Source organism: Eucyclogobius newberryi, unplaced genomic scaffold, assembly GCF_026437365.1.
Source record: "Eucyclogobius newberryi isolate DKJ021-1_F unplaced genomic scaffold, fEucNew1.0.hap1 SCAF_17, whole genome shotgun sequence".
Lineage (NCBI taxonomy): Eukaryota > Metazoa > Chordata > Actinopteri > Gobiiformes > Gobiidae > Eucyclogobius > Eucyclogobius newberryi.
The window spans coordinates 35,311,655-35,325,453 of NW_027315801.1; the positions used below are offsets into that span (position 1 = coordinate 35,311,655).

Here is a 13,799-nt window from a genome sequence, read left to right on the forward strand (position 1 = left end):
CTCTCGCTCTCCTTCAGGAGGCGTTCTCCTTCAGGAGGCGCTCTCCTGCAGGAGGCGCTCGCTCTCGCTCTCCCTCAGGAGGCGTTCTCCTTCAGGAGGCGCTCTCCTGCAGGAGGCGCTCTCCTGCAGGAGGCGCTCGCTCTCCTTCAGGAGGCGTTCTCCTTCAGGAGGCGCTCTCCTGCAGGAGGCGCTCGCTCTCGCTCTCCTTCAGGAGGCGTTCTCCTTCAGGAGGCGCTCTCCTGCAGGAGGCGTTCTCCTTCAGGAGGCGCTCTCCTGCAGGAGGCGCTCGCTCTCGCTCTCCTTCAGGAGGCGCTCTCCTGCAGGAGGCGCTCGCTCTCGCTCTCCTTCAGGAGGCGTTCTCCTTCAGGAGGCGCTCTCCTGCAGGAGGCGCTCGCTCTCGCTCTCCTTCAGGAGGCGTTCTCCTTCAGGAGGCGCTCTCCTGCAGGAGGCGCTCTCCTGCAGGAGGCGCTCGCTCTCCTTCAGGAGGCGTTCTCCTTCAGGAGGCGCTCTCCTGCAGGAGGCGCTCGCTCTCGCTCTCCTTCAGGAGGCGTTCTCCTTCAGGAGGCGCTCTCCTGCAGGAGGCGTTCTCCTTCAGGAGGCGCTCTCCTGCAGGAGGCGCTCGCTCTCGCTCTCCTTCAGGAGGCGTTCTCCTTCAGGAGGCGCTCTCCTGCAGGAGGCGCTCGCTCTCGCTCTCCCTCAGGAGGCGTTCTCCTTCAGGAGGCGCTCTCCTGCAGGAGGCGCTCGCTCTCGCTCTCCTTCAGGAGGCGTCCTCCTTCAGGAGGCGCTCTCCTGCAGGAGGCGCTCGCTCTCGCTCTCCTTCAGGAGGCGCTCTCCTTCAGGAGGCGCTCTCCTGCAGGAGGCGCTCGCTCTCGCTCTCCCTCAGGAGGCGTTCTCCTTCAGGAGGCGCTCTCCTGCAGGAGGCGCTCGCTCTCGCTCTCCTTCAGGAGGCGCTCTCCTTCAGGAGGCGCTCTCCTGCAGGAGGCGCTCGCTCTCGCTCTCCCTCAGGAGGCGTTCTCCTTCAGGAGGCGCTCTCCTGCAGGAGGCGTTCTCCTTCAGGAGGCGCTCTCCCGCAGGAGGCGCTCGCTCTCGCTCTCCTTCAGGAGGCGTTCTCCTTCAGGAGGCGCTCTCCTGCAGGAGGCGCTCGCTCTCGCTCTCCTTCAGGAGGCGTTCTCCTTCAGGAGGCGCTCTCCTGCAGGAGGCGCTCTCCTGCAGGAGGCGCTCGCTCTCCTTCAGGAGGCGTTCTCCTTCAGGAGGCGCTCTCCTGCAGGAGGCGCTCGCTCTCGCTCTCCTTCAGGAGGCGTTCTCCTTCAGGAGGCGCTCTCCTGCAGGAGGCGTTCTCCTTCAGGAGGCACTCTCCTGCAGGAGGCGCTCGCTCTCGCTCTCCTTCAGGAGGCGCTCTCCTGCAGGAGGCGCTCGCTCTCGCTCTCCTTCAGGAGGCGTTCTCCTTCAGGAGGCGCTCTCCTGCAGGAGGCGCTCGCTCTCGCTCTCCTTCAGGAGGCGTTCTCCTTCAGGAGGCGCTCTCCTGCAGGAGGCGCTCTCCTGCAGGAGGCGCTCGCTCTCCTTCAGGAGGCGTTCTCCTTCAGGAGGCGCTCTCCTGCAGGAGGCGCTCGCTCTCGCTCTCCTTCAGGAGGCGTTCTCCTTCAGGAGGCGCTCTCCTGCAGGAGGCGTTCTCCTTCAGGAGGCGCTCTCCTGCAGGAGGCGCTCGCTCTCGCTCTCCTTCAGGAGGCGTTCTCCTTCAGGAGGCGCTCTCCTGCAGGAGGCGCTCTCCTGCAGGAGGCGCTCTCCTGCAGGAGGCGCTCGCTCTCCTTCAGGAGGCGTTCTCCTTCAGGAGGCGCTCGCTCTCGCTCTCCTTCAGGAGGCGTTCTCCTTCAGGAGGCGCTCTCCTGCAGGAGGCGCTCTCCTTCAGGAGGCGCTCTCCTGCAGGAGGCGCTCGCTCTCGCTCTCCTTCAGGAGGCGTTCTCCTTCAGGAGGCGCTCTCCTGCAGGAGGCGCTCGCTCTCGCTCTCCTTCAGGAGGCGCTCTCCTTCAGGAGGCGCTCTCCTGCAGGAGGCGCTCGCTCTCGCTCTCCTTCAGGAGGCGTCCTCCTTCAGGAGGCGCTCTCCTGCAGGAGGCGCTCGCTCTCGCTCTCCTTCAGGAGGCGCTCTCCTTCAGGAGGCGCTCTCCTGCAGGAGGCGCTCGCTCTCGCTCTCCCTCAGGAGGCGTTCTCCTTCAGGAGGCGCTCTCCTGCAGGAGGCGCTCGCTCTCGCTCTCCTTCAGGAGGCGTTCTCCTTCAGGAGGCGCTCTCCTGCAGGAGGCGCTCGCTCTCGCTCTCCTTCAGGAGGCGTTCTCCTTCAGGAGGCGCTCTCCTGCAGGAGGCGCTCGCTCTCGCTCTCCTTCAGGAGGCGTTCTCCTTCAGGAGGCGCTCTCCTGCAGGAGGCGCTCTCCTGCAGGAGGCGCTCGCTCTCCTTCAGGAGGCGTTCTCCTTCAGGAGGCGCTCTCCTGCAGGAGGCGCTCGCTCTCGCTCTCCTTCAGGAGGCGTTCTCCTTCAGGAGGCGCTCTCCTGCAGGAGGCGTTCTCCTTCAGGAGGCGCTCTCCTGCAGGAGGCGCTCGCTCTCGCTCTCCTTCAGGAGGCGCTCTCCTGCAGGAGGCGCTCGCTCTCGCTCTCCTTCAGGAGGCGCTCTCCTGCAGGAGGCGCTCGCTCTCGCTCTCCTTCAGGAGGCGTTCTCCTTCAGGAGGCGCTCTCCTGCAGGAGGCGCTCGCTCTCGCTCTCCTTCAGGAGGCGTTCTCCTTCAGGAGGCGCTCTCCTGCAGGAGGCGCTCTCCTGCAGGAGGCGCTCGCTCTCCTTCAGGAGGCGTTCTCCTTCAGGAGGCGCTCTCCTGCAGGAGGCGCTCGCTCTCGCTCTCCTTCAGGAGGCGTTCTCCTTCAGGAGGCGCTCTCCTGCAGGAGGCGTTCTCCTTCAGGAGGCGCTCTCCTGCAGGAGGCGCTCGCTCTCGCTCTCCTTCAGGAGGCGTTCTCCTTCAGGAGGCGCTCTCCTGCAGGAGGCGCTCGCTCTCGCTCTCCTTCAGGAGGCGTTCTCCTTCAGGAGGCGCTCTCCTGCAGGAGGCGCTCTCCTGCAGGAGGCGCTCTCCTGCAGGAGGCGCTCGCTCTCCTTCAGGAGGCGTTCTCCTTCAGGAGGCGCTCTCCTGCAGGAGGCGCTCGCTCTCGCTCTCCTTCAGGAGGCGTTCTCCTTCAGGAGGCGCTCTCCTTCAGGAGGCGTTCTCCTTCAGGAGGCGCTCTCCTGCAGGAGGCGCTCTCCTGCAGGAGGCGCTCTCCTGCAGGAGGCGCTCGCTCTCCTGCAGGAGGCGCTCTCCTTCAGGAGACAAAACGTGACAAAAACGACCGGAAGCTGAAACAATAAACACGTTAAAAGTACAGAACAAATGAGGGCGTGTCACGTTACGTAATCCAGATTCCAACGCGCTGACGCACTGACGCACCGACGTACTGACGTAATGACGCAGTGACGTAATGACGTAATGACGCATGACGCAGTGACGTAATGACGCACAGACGCTGCGCAGTTTGAGTCAGAGATTTTCTCCGGATTCGCTGTGAAAACTGCAGCTCCCGCGATAAAAGTGAGTTTCAAGTTTTGTGACGCGTTTGAGTGAAAAAGAGCGAGTTTAAGAGTCTTTCATTCTGTGTGAACTTTAAGTCTAGAGTTTAAATGTAGTTTAAATAGTCTTTAGTTTAAATTTGACTCGGTGTTTTTAAGTTTGAACAGGAACTTTGTAAATCCATGAATTTAGTTGAAAATAACGTGATTAAACGTGATTAAACTCACGTGAGTGACGTCAGAGCTGCTTTAAACACATTTAACACACTTTATGACACAAACACTCACTCTAGTTTATTCACGTTAACTACACTTATGTTACACACGTATTACACACGTATTACACACGTATTACACACGTTATGAAGCGGAAATACAACTTTGAGGCTAGAAAAAAAATGTCGTTTAGTTTTCTTTTCTCACTGACATTTTGACCCTGGAAATTAAAAATAGTTGCTTGATTTTAACTTAAAATCATTAGTATTTTGATCAGTTTCCTCTTCTTCTTCTTCTTCTTCTTCCTCTTCTTCTTCCTCCTTCCTCTTCCTCTTCTTCTTCTTCTTCTTCTTCTTCTTCTTCTTCTTCTTCTTCTTCTTCTTCTTCCTCCCTCTTCTTCTTCTTCTTCTTCTTCTTCCTCTTCTTCTTCCTCCTTCCTCTTCCTCTTCTTCTTCTTCTTCTTCTTCTTCTTCTTCTTCTTCTTCTTCTTCTTCTTCTTCCTCCCTCTTCTTCTTCTTCCTCTTCTTCTTCCTCCCTCTTCTTGCTCTTCTTCTTCTCCCTCTTCTTCCTTTTCTTCCTCTTCTTCTTCTTCTTCTTCTTCTTCTTCTTCTTCTTCTTCTTCTCCCTCTTCTTCTTCCTCCCTCTTCTTCTTCTCCCTCTTCTTCCTTTTCTTCCTCTTCTTCTTCCTCTTCTTCTTCTCCCTCTTCTTCTTCCTCCTTCCTCTTCCTCTTCTTCTTCCTCCCTCTTCTTGCTCTTCTTCTTCTCCCTCTTCTTCCTCTTCTTCCTCTTCCTCTTCTTCTTCCTCTTCTTCTTCTCCCTCTTCTTCTTCCTCCTTCCTCTTCCTCTTCTTCTTCCTCCCTCTTCTTCCTCTTCTTCTTCTTCTTCTTCCTCTTCTTCTTCTTCTTCCTCTTCTTCTTCCTTCCCAGTTACTTCCGTCATTGTTGTTGTGCATCTGCAGTGGGCGGAGCAGCCACGCCCACCTCCATGTCTTTACTCTGATCCTCCAATCGCAGACGTCCTTCACTCTGGGCTAAAGGACTGAACCAGGTCTAAACCAGGACTAAACCAGGACTAAACCAGGGCTAAACCAGGTCTAAACCAGGACTAAACCAGGGCTAAACCAGGTCTAAACCAGGACTAAACCAGGGCTAAACCAGGTCTAAACCAGGACTAAACCAGGACTGAACCAGGTCTAAACCAGGACTAAACCAGGACTAAACCAGGGCTAAACCAGGTCTAAACCAGGACTAAACCAGGGCTAAACCAGGTCTAAACCAGGACTAAACCGGGGCTAAACCAGAACTAAACCAGGGCTAAACCAGGTCTAAACCAGGACTAAACCGGGGCTAAACCAGAACTAAACCAGGGCTAAACCAGGTCTAAACCAGGACTAAAGAAAGTCTAAACCAGGTCTAAACCAGGACTAAACCAGGGCTAAAGAAAGTCTAAACCAGGTCTAAACCAGGACTAAACCAGGGCTAAACCAGGACTAAACCAGGGCTAAACCAGGTCTAAACCAGGTCTAAACCAGGACTAAACCAGGGCTAAACCAGGTCTAAACCAGGTCTAAACCAGGACTAAACCAGGACTAAACCAGGTCTAAACCAGGACTAAACCAGGACTAAACCAGGTCTAAACCAGGTCTAAACCAGGACTAAACCAGGTCTAAACCAGGTCTAAACCAGGTCTAAACCAGGTCTAAACCAGGACTAAACCAGGTCTAAACCAGGTCTAAACCAGGACTAAACCAGGACTAAACCAGGGCTAAACCAGGTCTAAACCAGGACTAAACCAGGACTAAACCAGGACTAAACCAGAACTAAACCAGGTCTAAACCAGGTCTAAACCAGGACTAAACCAGGACTAAACCAGGACTAAACCAGGGCTAAACCAGGTCTAAACCAGGACTAAACCAGGACTAAACCAGGACTAAACCAGAACTAAACCAGGTCTAAACCAGGTCTAAACCAGGACTAAACCAGGTCTAAACCAGGTCCGAACCAGGACTGAACCAGGTCTAAACCAGGACTAAACCAGGACTAAACCAGGGCTAAACCAGGTCTAAACCAGGACTAAACCAGGTCTAAACCAGGACTAAACCAGGGCTAAACCAGGTCTAAACCAGGTCTAAACCAGGACTAAACCAGGACTAAACCAGGTCTAAACCAGGACTAAACCAGGTCTAAACCAGGACTAAACCAGGACTAAACCAGGTCTAAACCAGGACTAAACCAGGACTAAACCAGGACTAAACCAGGGCTAAACCAGGGCTAAACCAGGTCTAAACCAGGTCTAAACCAGGTCTAAACCAGGACTAAACCAGGGCTAAACCAGGTCTAAACCAGGTCTAAACCAGGACTAAACCAGGACTAAACCAGGTCTAAACCAGGACTAAACCAGGACTAAACCAGGTCTAAACCAGGTCTAAACCAGGACTAAACCAGGTCTAAACCAGGTCTAAACCAGGTCTAAACCAGGACTAAACCAGGTCTAAACCAGGTCTAAACCAGGACTAAACCAGGACTAAACCAGGGCTAAACCAGGTCTAAACCAGGACTAAACCAGGACTAAACCAGAACTAAACCAGGTCTAAACCAGGTCTAAACCAGGTCTAAACCAGGACTAAACCAGGACTAAACCAGGGCTAAACCAGGTCTAAACCAGGACTAAACCAGGACTAAACCAGGACTAAACCAGAACTAAACCAGGTCTAAACCAGGTCTAAACCAGGACTAAACCAGGTCTAAACCAGGTCCGAACCAGGACTGAACCAGGTCTAAACCAGGACTAAACCAGGACTAAACCAGGGCTAAACCAGGTCTAAACCAGGACTAAACCAGGTCTAAACCAGGACTAAACCAGGGCTAAACCAGGTCTAAACCAGGTCTAAACCAGGACTAAACCAGGACTAAACCAGGTCTAAACCAGGACTAAACCAGGACTAAACCAGGTCTAAACCAGGTCTAAACCAGGACTAAACCAGGTCTAAACCAGGTCTAAACCAGGTCTAAACCAGGACTAAACCAGGGCTAAACCAGGACTAAAGTGTGCGTGCGTGTGTGTCAGTTGTGATGCCTTTGTCCTTGTGTGTTGCAGATGTCTCTGAGTGACAAGAGTGCGTCTGAGATCAGTTCTCTTCTCTCAGACTTCGGGATCAAACACGGGCCTGTTGTTGGTACAAAACACTTTAAGAACATCAGGTTGTGATTTGTGTCGTTAAAATAATGATAAAAATTATGTTCAGAATCCACGAGGAAACTGTACGAGAAGAAACTGGAGAAGGCCATGAAGGAAGCAGCTCCCAACTCGTCTGACAAGACCTACTACAGAGAAGAGGGTTAGTCCTGCTTTAGACTGGTTTAGTCTGGTTTAGTCTGGTTTAGACTGGTTTAGTCCTGGTTTAGTCCTGGTTTAGTCCTGGTTTAGTCCTGGTTTAGACTGGTTTAGTCCTGGTTTAGACTGGTTTAGTCCTGGTTTAGTCTCTTTAGTTCTAAACTCTCTCTCTCCTGCAGAAGTGGTCACTTACATCACTTACAGCCCGGTGAGACTGAACGTTTTTTAAAGATTTAAATTAATGAATAATTTTGTTGATTGTGATGATATTCTATAAATTAAGCCTTCCTCCCACCCCTGACCACACCCTCTGACCCCTGACCACACCCTCTGACCCCTGACCACACCCTCTGACCCCTGACCACACCCTCTGACCCCTGACCACACCCTCTGACCCCTGGCCACACCCTCTGACCCCTGACCACACTCTCCGACCCCTGACCACACCCTCTGACCCCTGACCACACCCTCCGACCCCTGACCACACCCTCTGACCCCTGACTACACCCTCTGACCCCTGACCACACCCTCTGACCCCTGACCACACCCTCTGACCCCTGGCCACACCCTCTGACCCCTGACCACACCCTCTGACCCCTGACCACACCCTCTGACCCCTGGCCACACCCTCTGACCCCTGACCACACTCTCCGACCCCTGACCACACCCTCTGACCCCTGACCACACCCTCCGACCCCTGACCACACCCTCTGACCCCTGACCACACCCTCTGACCCCTGCCCACACCCTCTGACCCCTGACCACCTGACCACACCCTCTGACCCCTGACCACACCCTCTGACCCCTGACCACACGTCAGACCACACCCTCTGACCCCTGACCACACTCTCCGACCCCTGACCACCTGACCACACCCTCTGACCCCTGACCACACCCTCTGACCCCTGACCACACTCTCCAACCCCTGACCACACCCTCTGACCCCTGACCACACCCTCTGACCCCTGACAACACCCTCTGACCCCTGACCACCTGACCACACCCTCTGACCCCTGACCACACCCTCTGACCCCTGACCACACCCTCTGACCCCTGTCCACACCCTCTGACCCCTGTCCACACTCTCCGGACCCCTGACCACCTGACCACACCCTCTGACCCCTGACCACACTCTCCAACCCCTGACCACACCCTCTGACCCCTGACCACACCCTCTGACCCCTGACCACACCCTCCCACCCCTGACCACACGTCAGACCACACCCTCTGACCCCTGACCACACTCTCCGACCCCTGACCACACCCTCTGACCCCTGACCACACCCTCCGACCCCTGACCACACCCTCTGACCCCTGACCACACCCTCTGACCCCTGCCCACACCCTCTGACCCCTGACCACCTGACCACACCCTCTGACCCCTGACCACACCCTCTGACCCCTGACCACACGTCAGACCACACCCTCTGACCCCTGACCACACTCTCCGACCCCTGACCACCTGACCACACCCTCTGACCCCTGACCACACCCTCTGACCCCTGACCACACTCTCCAACCCCTGACCACACCCTCTGACCCCTGACCACACCCTCTGACCCCTGACAACACCCTCTGACCCCTGACCACCTGACCACACCCTCTGACCCCTGACCACACCCTCTGACCCCTGACCACACCCTCTGACCCCTGACCACACCCTCTGACCCCTGTCCACACTCTCCGGACCCCTGACCACCTGACCACACCCTCTGACCCCTGACCACACTCTCCAACCCCTGACCACACCCTCTGACCCCTGACCACACCCTCTGACCCCTGACCACACTCTCCGGACCCCTGACCACCTGACCACACCCTCTGACCCCTGACCACACCCTCCCACCCCTGACCACACGTCAGACCACACCCTCTGACCCCTGACCACACTCTCCGACCCCTGACCACACCCTCTGACCCCTGACCACACCCTCCGACCCCTGACCACACCCTCTGACCCCTGACCACACCCTCTGACCCCTGCCCACACCCTCTGACCCCTGACCACCTGACCACACCCTCTGACCCCTGACCACACCCTCTGACCCCTGACCACACGTCAGACCACACCCTCTGACCCCTGACCACACTCTCCGACCCCTGACCACCTGACCACACCCTCTGACCCCTGACCACACCCTCTGACCCCTGACCACACTCTCCAACCCCTGACCACACCCTCTGACCCCTGACCACACCCTCTGACCCCTGACAACACCCTCTGACCCCTGACCACCTGACCACACCCTCTGACCCCTGACCACACCCTCTGACCCCTGACCACACCCTCTGACCCCTGACCACACCCTCTGACCCCTGTCCACACTCTCCGGACCCCTGACCACCTGACCACACCCTCTGACCCCTGACCACACTCTCCAACCCCTGACCACACCCTCTGACCCCTGACCACACCCTCTGACCCCTGACCACACTCTCCGGACCCCTGACCACCTGACCACACCCTCTGACCCCTGACCACACCCTCCCACCCCTGACCACACGTCAGACCACACCCTCTGACCCCTGACCACACCCTCAATTTGTACAAAGTCATTCAAACTGCTTCAAAAATAGAACTGTTATTGGAAAACTGTAATAACACGTTTGTTTGTTTGTTTGTTTGTTTGTTTGTGTTGGACAGAGTCGCTTCGAAGGATCTGCAGACATGTGAGTAGAGGCTCTAACCCGAGCACCGCGCTGACTTTAGAGCTGTGACCACGACCACAACCATGATGACCACGATGACCACGACCACGATGACCACGATGACCACGATGACCACGATGACCACGATGACCACGATGACCACAACCACGATGACCACGACCACGATGACCACGACGACCACAACCACGATGACCACGACCACAACCACGATGACCACGACCACGATGACCACGACCACGATGACTACGACCACGATGACCACGACCACGATGACCACAACCACGATGACCACGATGACCACGACCACGATGACCACAACCACGATGACCACGATGACCATGACCACGATGACCACGACCACGATGACCACGACCACGATGACCACGACCACGATGACCACGACCACAACCACGATGACCACGATGACCACGACCACGATGACCACGACCACGATGACCACGACCACGATGACCACGATGACCACAACCACGACGACCACCATGACCACGACCACGATGACCACGACCACGATGACCACAACCACGATGACCACGACCACGATGACCACAACCACGATGACCACGACCACGATGACCACGATGACCACGACCACGATGACCACAACCACGATGACCACGACCACCATGACCACGACCACGATGACCACAACCACGATGACCACGACCACGATGACCACAACCACCATGACCACGACCACGATGACCACAACCACGATGACGACGACCACCATGACCACGACCACCATGACCACGACCACCATGACCACAACCACGTTGACCACAACCACGATGACCACAACCACGATGACCACAACCACCATGACCACGACCACGATGACCACGACCACGATGACCACAACCACCATGACCACGACCACGATGACCACGACCACCATGACCACGATGACCACGATGACCACGATGACCACGACCACGATGACCACGACCACGATGACCACAACCACGATGACCACGACCACAACCACGATGACCACGACCACGATGACTACGACCACGATGACCACGACCACGATGACCACGACCACGATGACCACAACCACGATGACCACGATGACCACGACCACGATGACCACGACCACAACCACGATGACCACGACCACGATGACCACGACCACGATGACCACAACCACGATGACCACGACCACGATGACCACGATGACCACAACCACGACGACCACCACGACCACGATGACCACGACCACGATGACCACAACCACGATGACCACGACCACCATGACCACGACCACGATGACCACGACCACGATGACCACAACCACGATGACCACAACCACCATGACCACGACCACGATGACCACAACCACAATGACCACAACCACGATGACCACAACCACCATGACCACGACCACGATGACCACGACCACGATGACCACAACCACGATGACCACAACCACCATGACCACGACCACGATGACCACAACCACAATGACCACAACCACGATGACCACAACCACCATGACCACGACCACGATGACCACAACCACGATGACCACGACCACGATGACCACAACCACGATGACCACGACCACGATGACCACAACCACAATGACCACAACCACGATGACCACGACCACGATGACCACGACCACCATGACCACGACCACCATGACCACAACCACGTTGACCACGACCACGATGACCACAACCACGATGACCACAACCACCATGACCACGACCACCATGACCACGACCACCATGACCACGACCACCATGACCACGACCACCATGACCACGACCACGATGACCACAACCACGATGACCACAACCACCATGACCACGATGACCACAACCACGATGACCACAACCACCATGACCACGACCACGATGACCACAACCACGATGACCACGACCACGATGACCACAACCACGATGACCACGACCACCATGACCACGACCACCATGACCACGACCACGATGACCACGACCACGATGACCACGACCACCATGACCACGATGACCACGATGACCACGACCATGAGCGTGTTTGTGTGTTTGAATCCAGGCTGAAGCACCGAGGAACGAGCCAGCAGAACCAGACCGACCACGCCCACGACCACCATGACCACGCCCATGACCATGCCTGCGACCATGATGACCACGACCATGATGACCATGATGACCACGACCATGATGACCACGACCACCACGACCATGACCACGCCCATGACCACCACGATGACCACCATGAGGCCAGAGAAGCCGAGCTGCAGCGACACGAGTGAGTGACCTTTGACCTCTGGAGCGTGTCAGACTCAAATCTCATCTTTGTCTTTCTATTGTGTAGCTTTATATATTTATATTTATATGCTAGTGGCTAGAATACATTTATAGCCGCTAGCATTAGCATTAGCATTAGCCAGCTGCTAACGACCTGAAACAGCTCCGCCCCAGTCTGGAGTGATCTCTGTGAGTCCACTGGTCCCTCCTGACCACAGGGACACAGTTCTGGACAAACGGGCTCTTTGTGGGCGTGACAGACGAGAAACAGCCCAGAGTGGACATGCAGCGTTTGTCCTCCAGGTGGCAGTAGACACAGTGGACATGCAGCGTTTGTCCTCCAGGTGGCAGTAGACACAGTGGACATGCAGCGTTTGTCCTCCAGATGGCAGTAGACACAGTGGACATGCAGCGTTTGTCCTCCAGGTGGCAGTAGACACAGTGAACATGCAGCGTTTGTCCTCCAGATGGCAGTAGACACAGTGAACATGCAGCGTTTGTCCTCCAGATGGCAGTAGACACAGTGGACATGCAGCGTTTGTCCTCCAGATGGCAGTAGACACAGTGAACATGCAGCGTTTGTCCTCCAGATGGCAGTAGACACAGTGGACATGCAGCGTTTGTCCTCCAGATGGCAGTAGACACAGTGAACATGCAGCGTTTGTCCTCCAGATGGCAGTAGACACAGTGAACATGCAGCGTTTGTCCTCCAGATGGCAGTAGACACAGTGAACATGCAGCGTTTGTCCTCCAGATGGCAGTAGAGTGTGTCGTCGCTTCGTGTCTGTAGTATTAACGTTCGGCTCCGCCCTCAGGCCTTCGCTCCGGAGCTCCGCCCAGAAACCGGCCCACAGTTCGGCTCCGCCCAAAGCCCAGAAGCCGCAGAGCGAGAGGGGCTTCATGTGGGGGCTGACGCGCCTGGTCCTGGTGTTAGCGCTGTTAGCCGCCGCGGGCTACGTCCTGCACCACATCATGAGCGCCGAGGACAGTCCCGGGCTGCAGTAAAACCGAGTCCGAGCGGAAAACGGCACAAAACCAAAGAAATGTTCCCAAAAAACGGCCCGACCAAAAAGAATCTTTACCTGAGCTGAAGTGAGAATATTAAAGTGTTAAAAGTGTTAAAAAGGTGAGTTTGAGCTGCTCCTTTTCCTCAAACACGTCAAGAACGTGTTTTTTATCCTTGTTTGGACATTTTTTAGGGTTAAAATGTTACTTCCTGGTTGTAAATCATGACATCACACTAGGACCTTCAGTTACTGTTTCCTAGCAACACAAACTCCTATCATGTCTCAGGAATTGTAAATTGACAAAGAATAAACTAGGAGAACAGCTTTAGGTGGTTTCCTGTGTTTAAACCACGCCCACACTGTGATGTCATCATGTGTTCATCGCCGTTTAGCCTCATTTTCTTCTTAAACTGACGCTCGACCGGTTTAAAACTCATTTATGTTTTATTTATAAATCCTAAAAAGCCCTTTAAAGGGAAAATCTAAATAAAAGTGGAATTGACATAAAATAGTTCAATTAAAATCCTATCATTACAGGCTTCAAGAGTTTTATGTCAAAGTAAAATATGTAAATAAACTTAAACCGGTCAAAGACGCTAAAGCCATGTTCTCAATTCAAGTCATTTTAGTTCTTTTACATTTGTATAAACTGTTTTTTATTGTGACTTTTGTTCATGTTGATGATTAAATCTGTCGAACTGCATCGAACCAAAATAAATGCTTT

At 55.1% G+C, this 13,799-nt stretch overlaps 1 protein-coding gene across 1 annotated transcript; it reads left to right on the forward strand.

The window, feature by feature from the left end:
• Positions 1-3,535: 3,535 nt before the first annotated feature.
• On the forward strand, positions 3,536-13,789 carry emd (emerin). Its single transcript, XM_072448593.1, has 7 exons — positions 3,536-3,595; positions 6,886-6,964; positions 7,034-7,126; positions 7,302-7,330; positions 9,767-9,792; positions 11,854-12,069; positions 12,884-13,789. The coding sequence occupies exons 2-7, from the start codon at positions 6,886-6,888 to the stop codon at positions 13,071-13,073; spliced, it is 633 nt and encodes a 210-aa protein (XP_072304694.1). The 5' UTR covers positions 3,536-3,595; the 3' UTR covers positions 13,074-13,789.
• Positions 13,790-13,799: the final 10 nt, after the last annotated feature.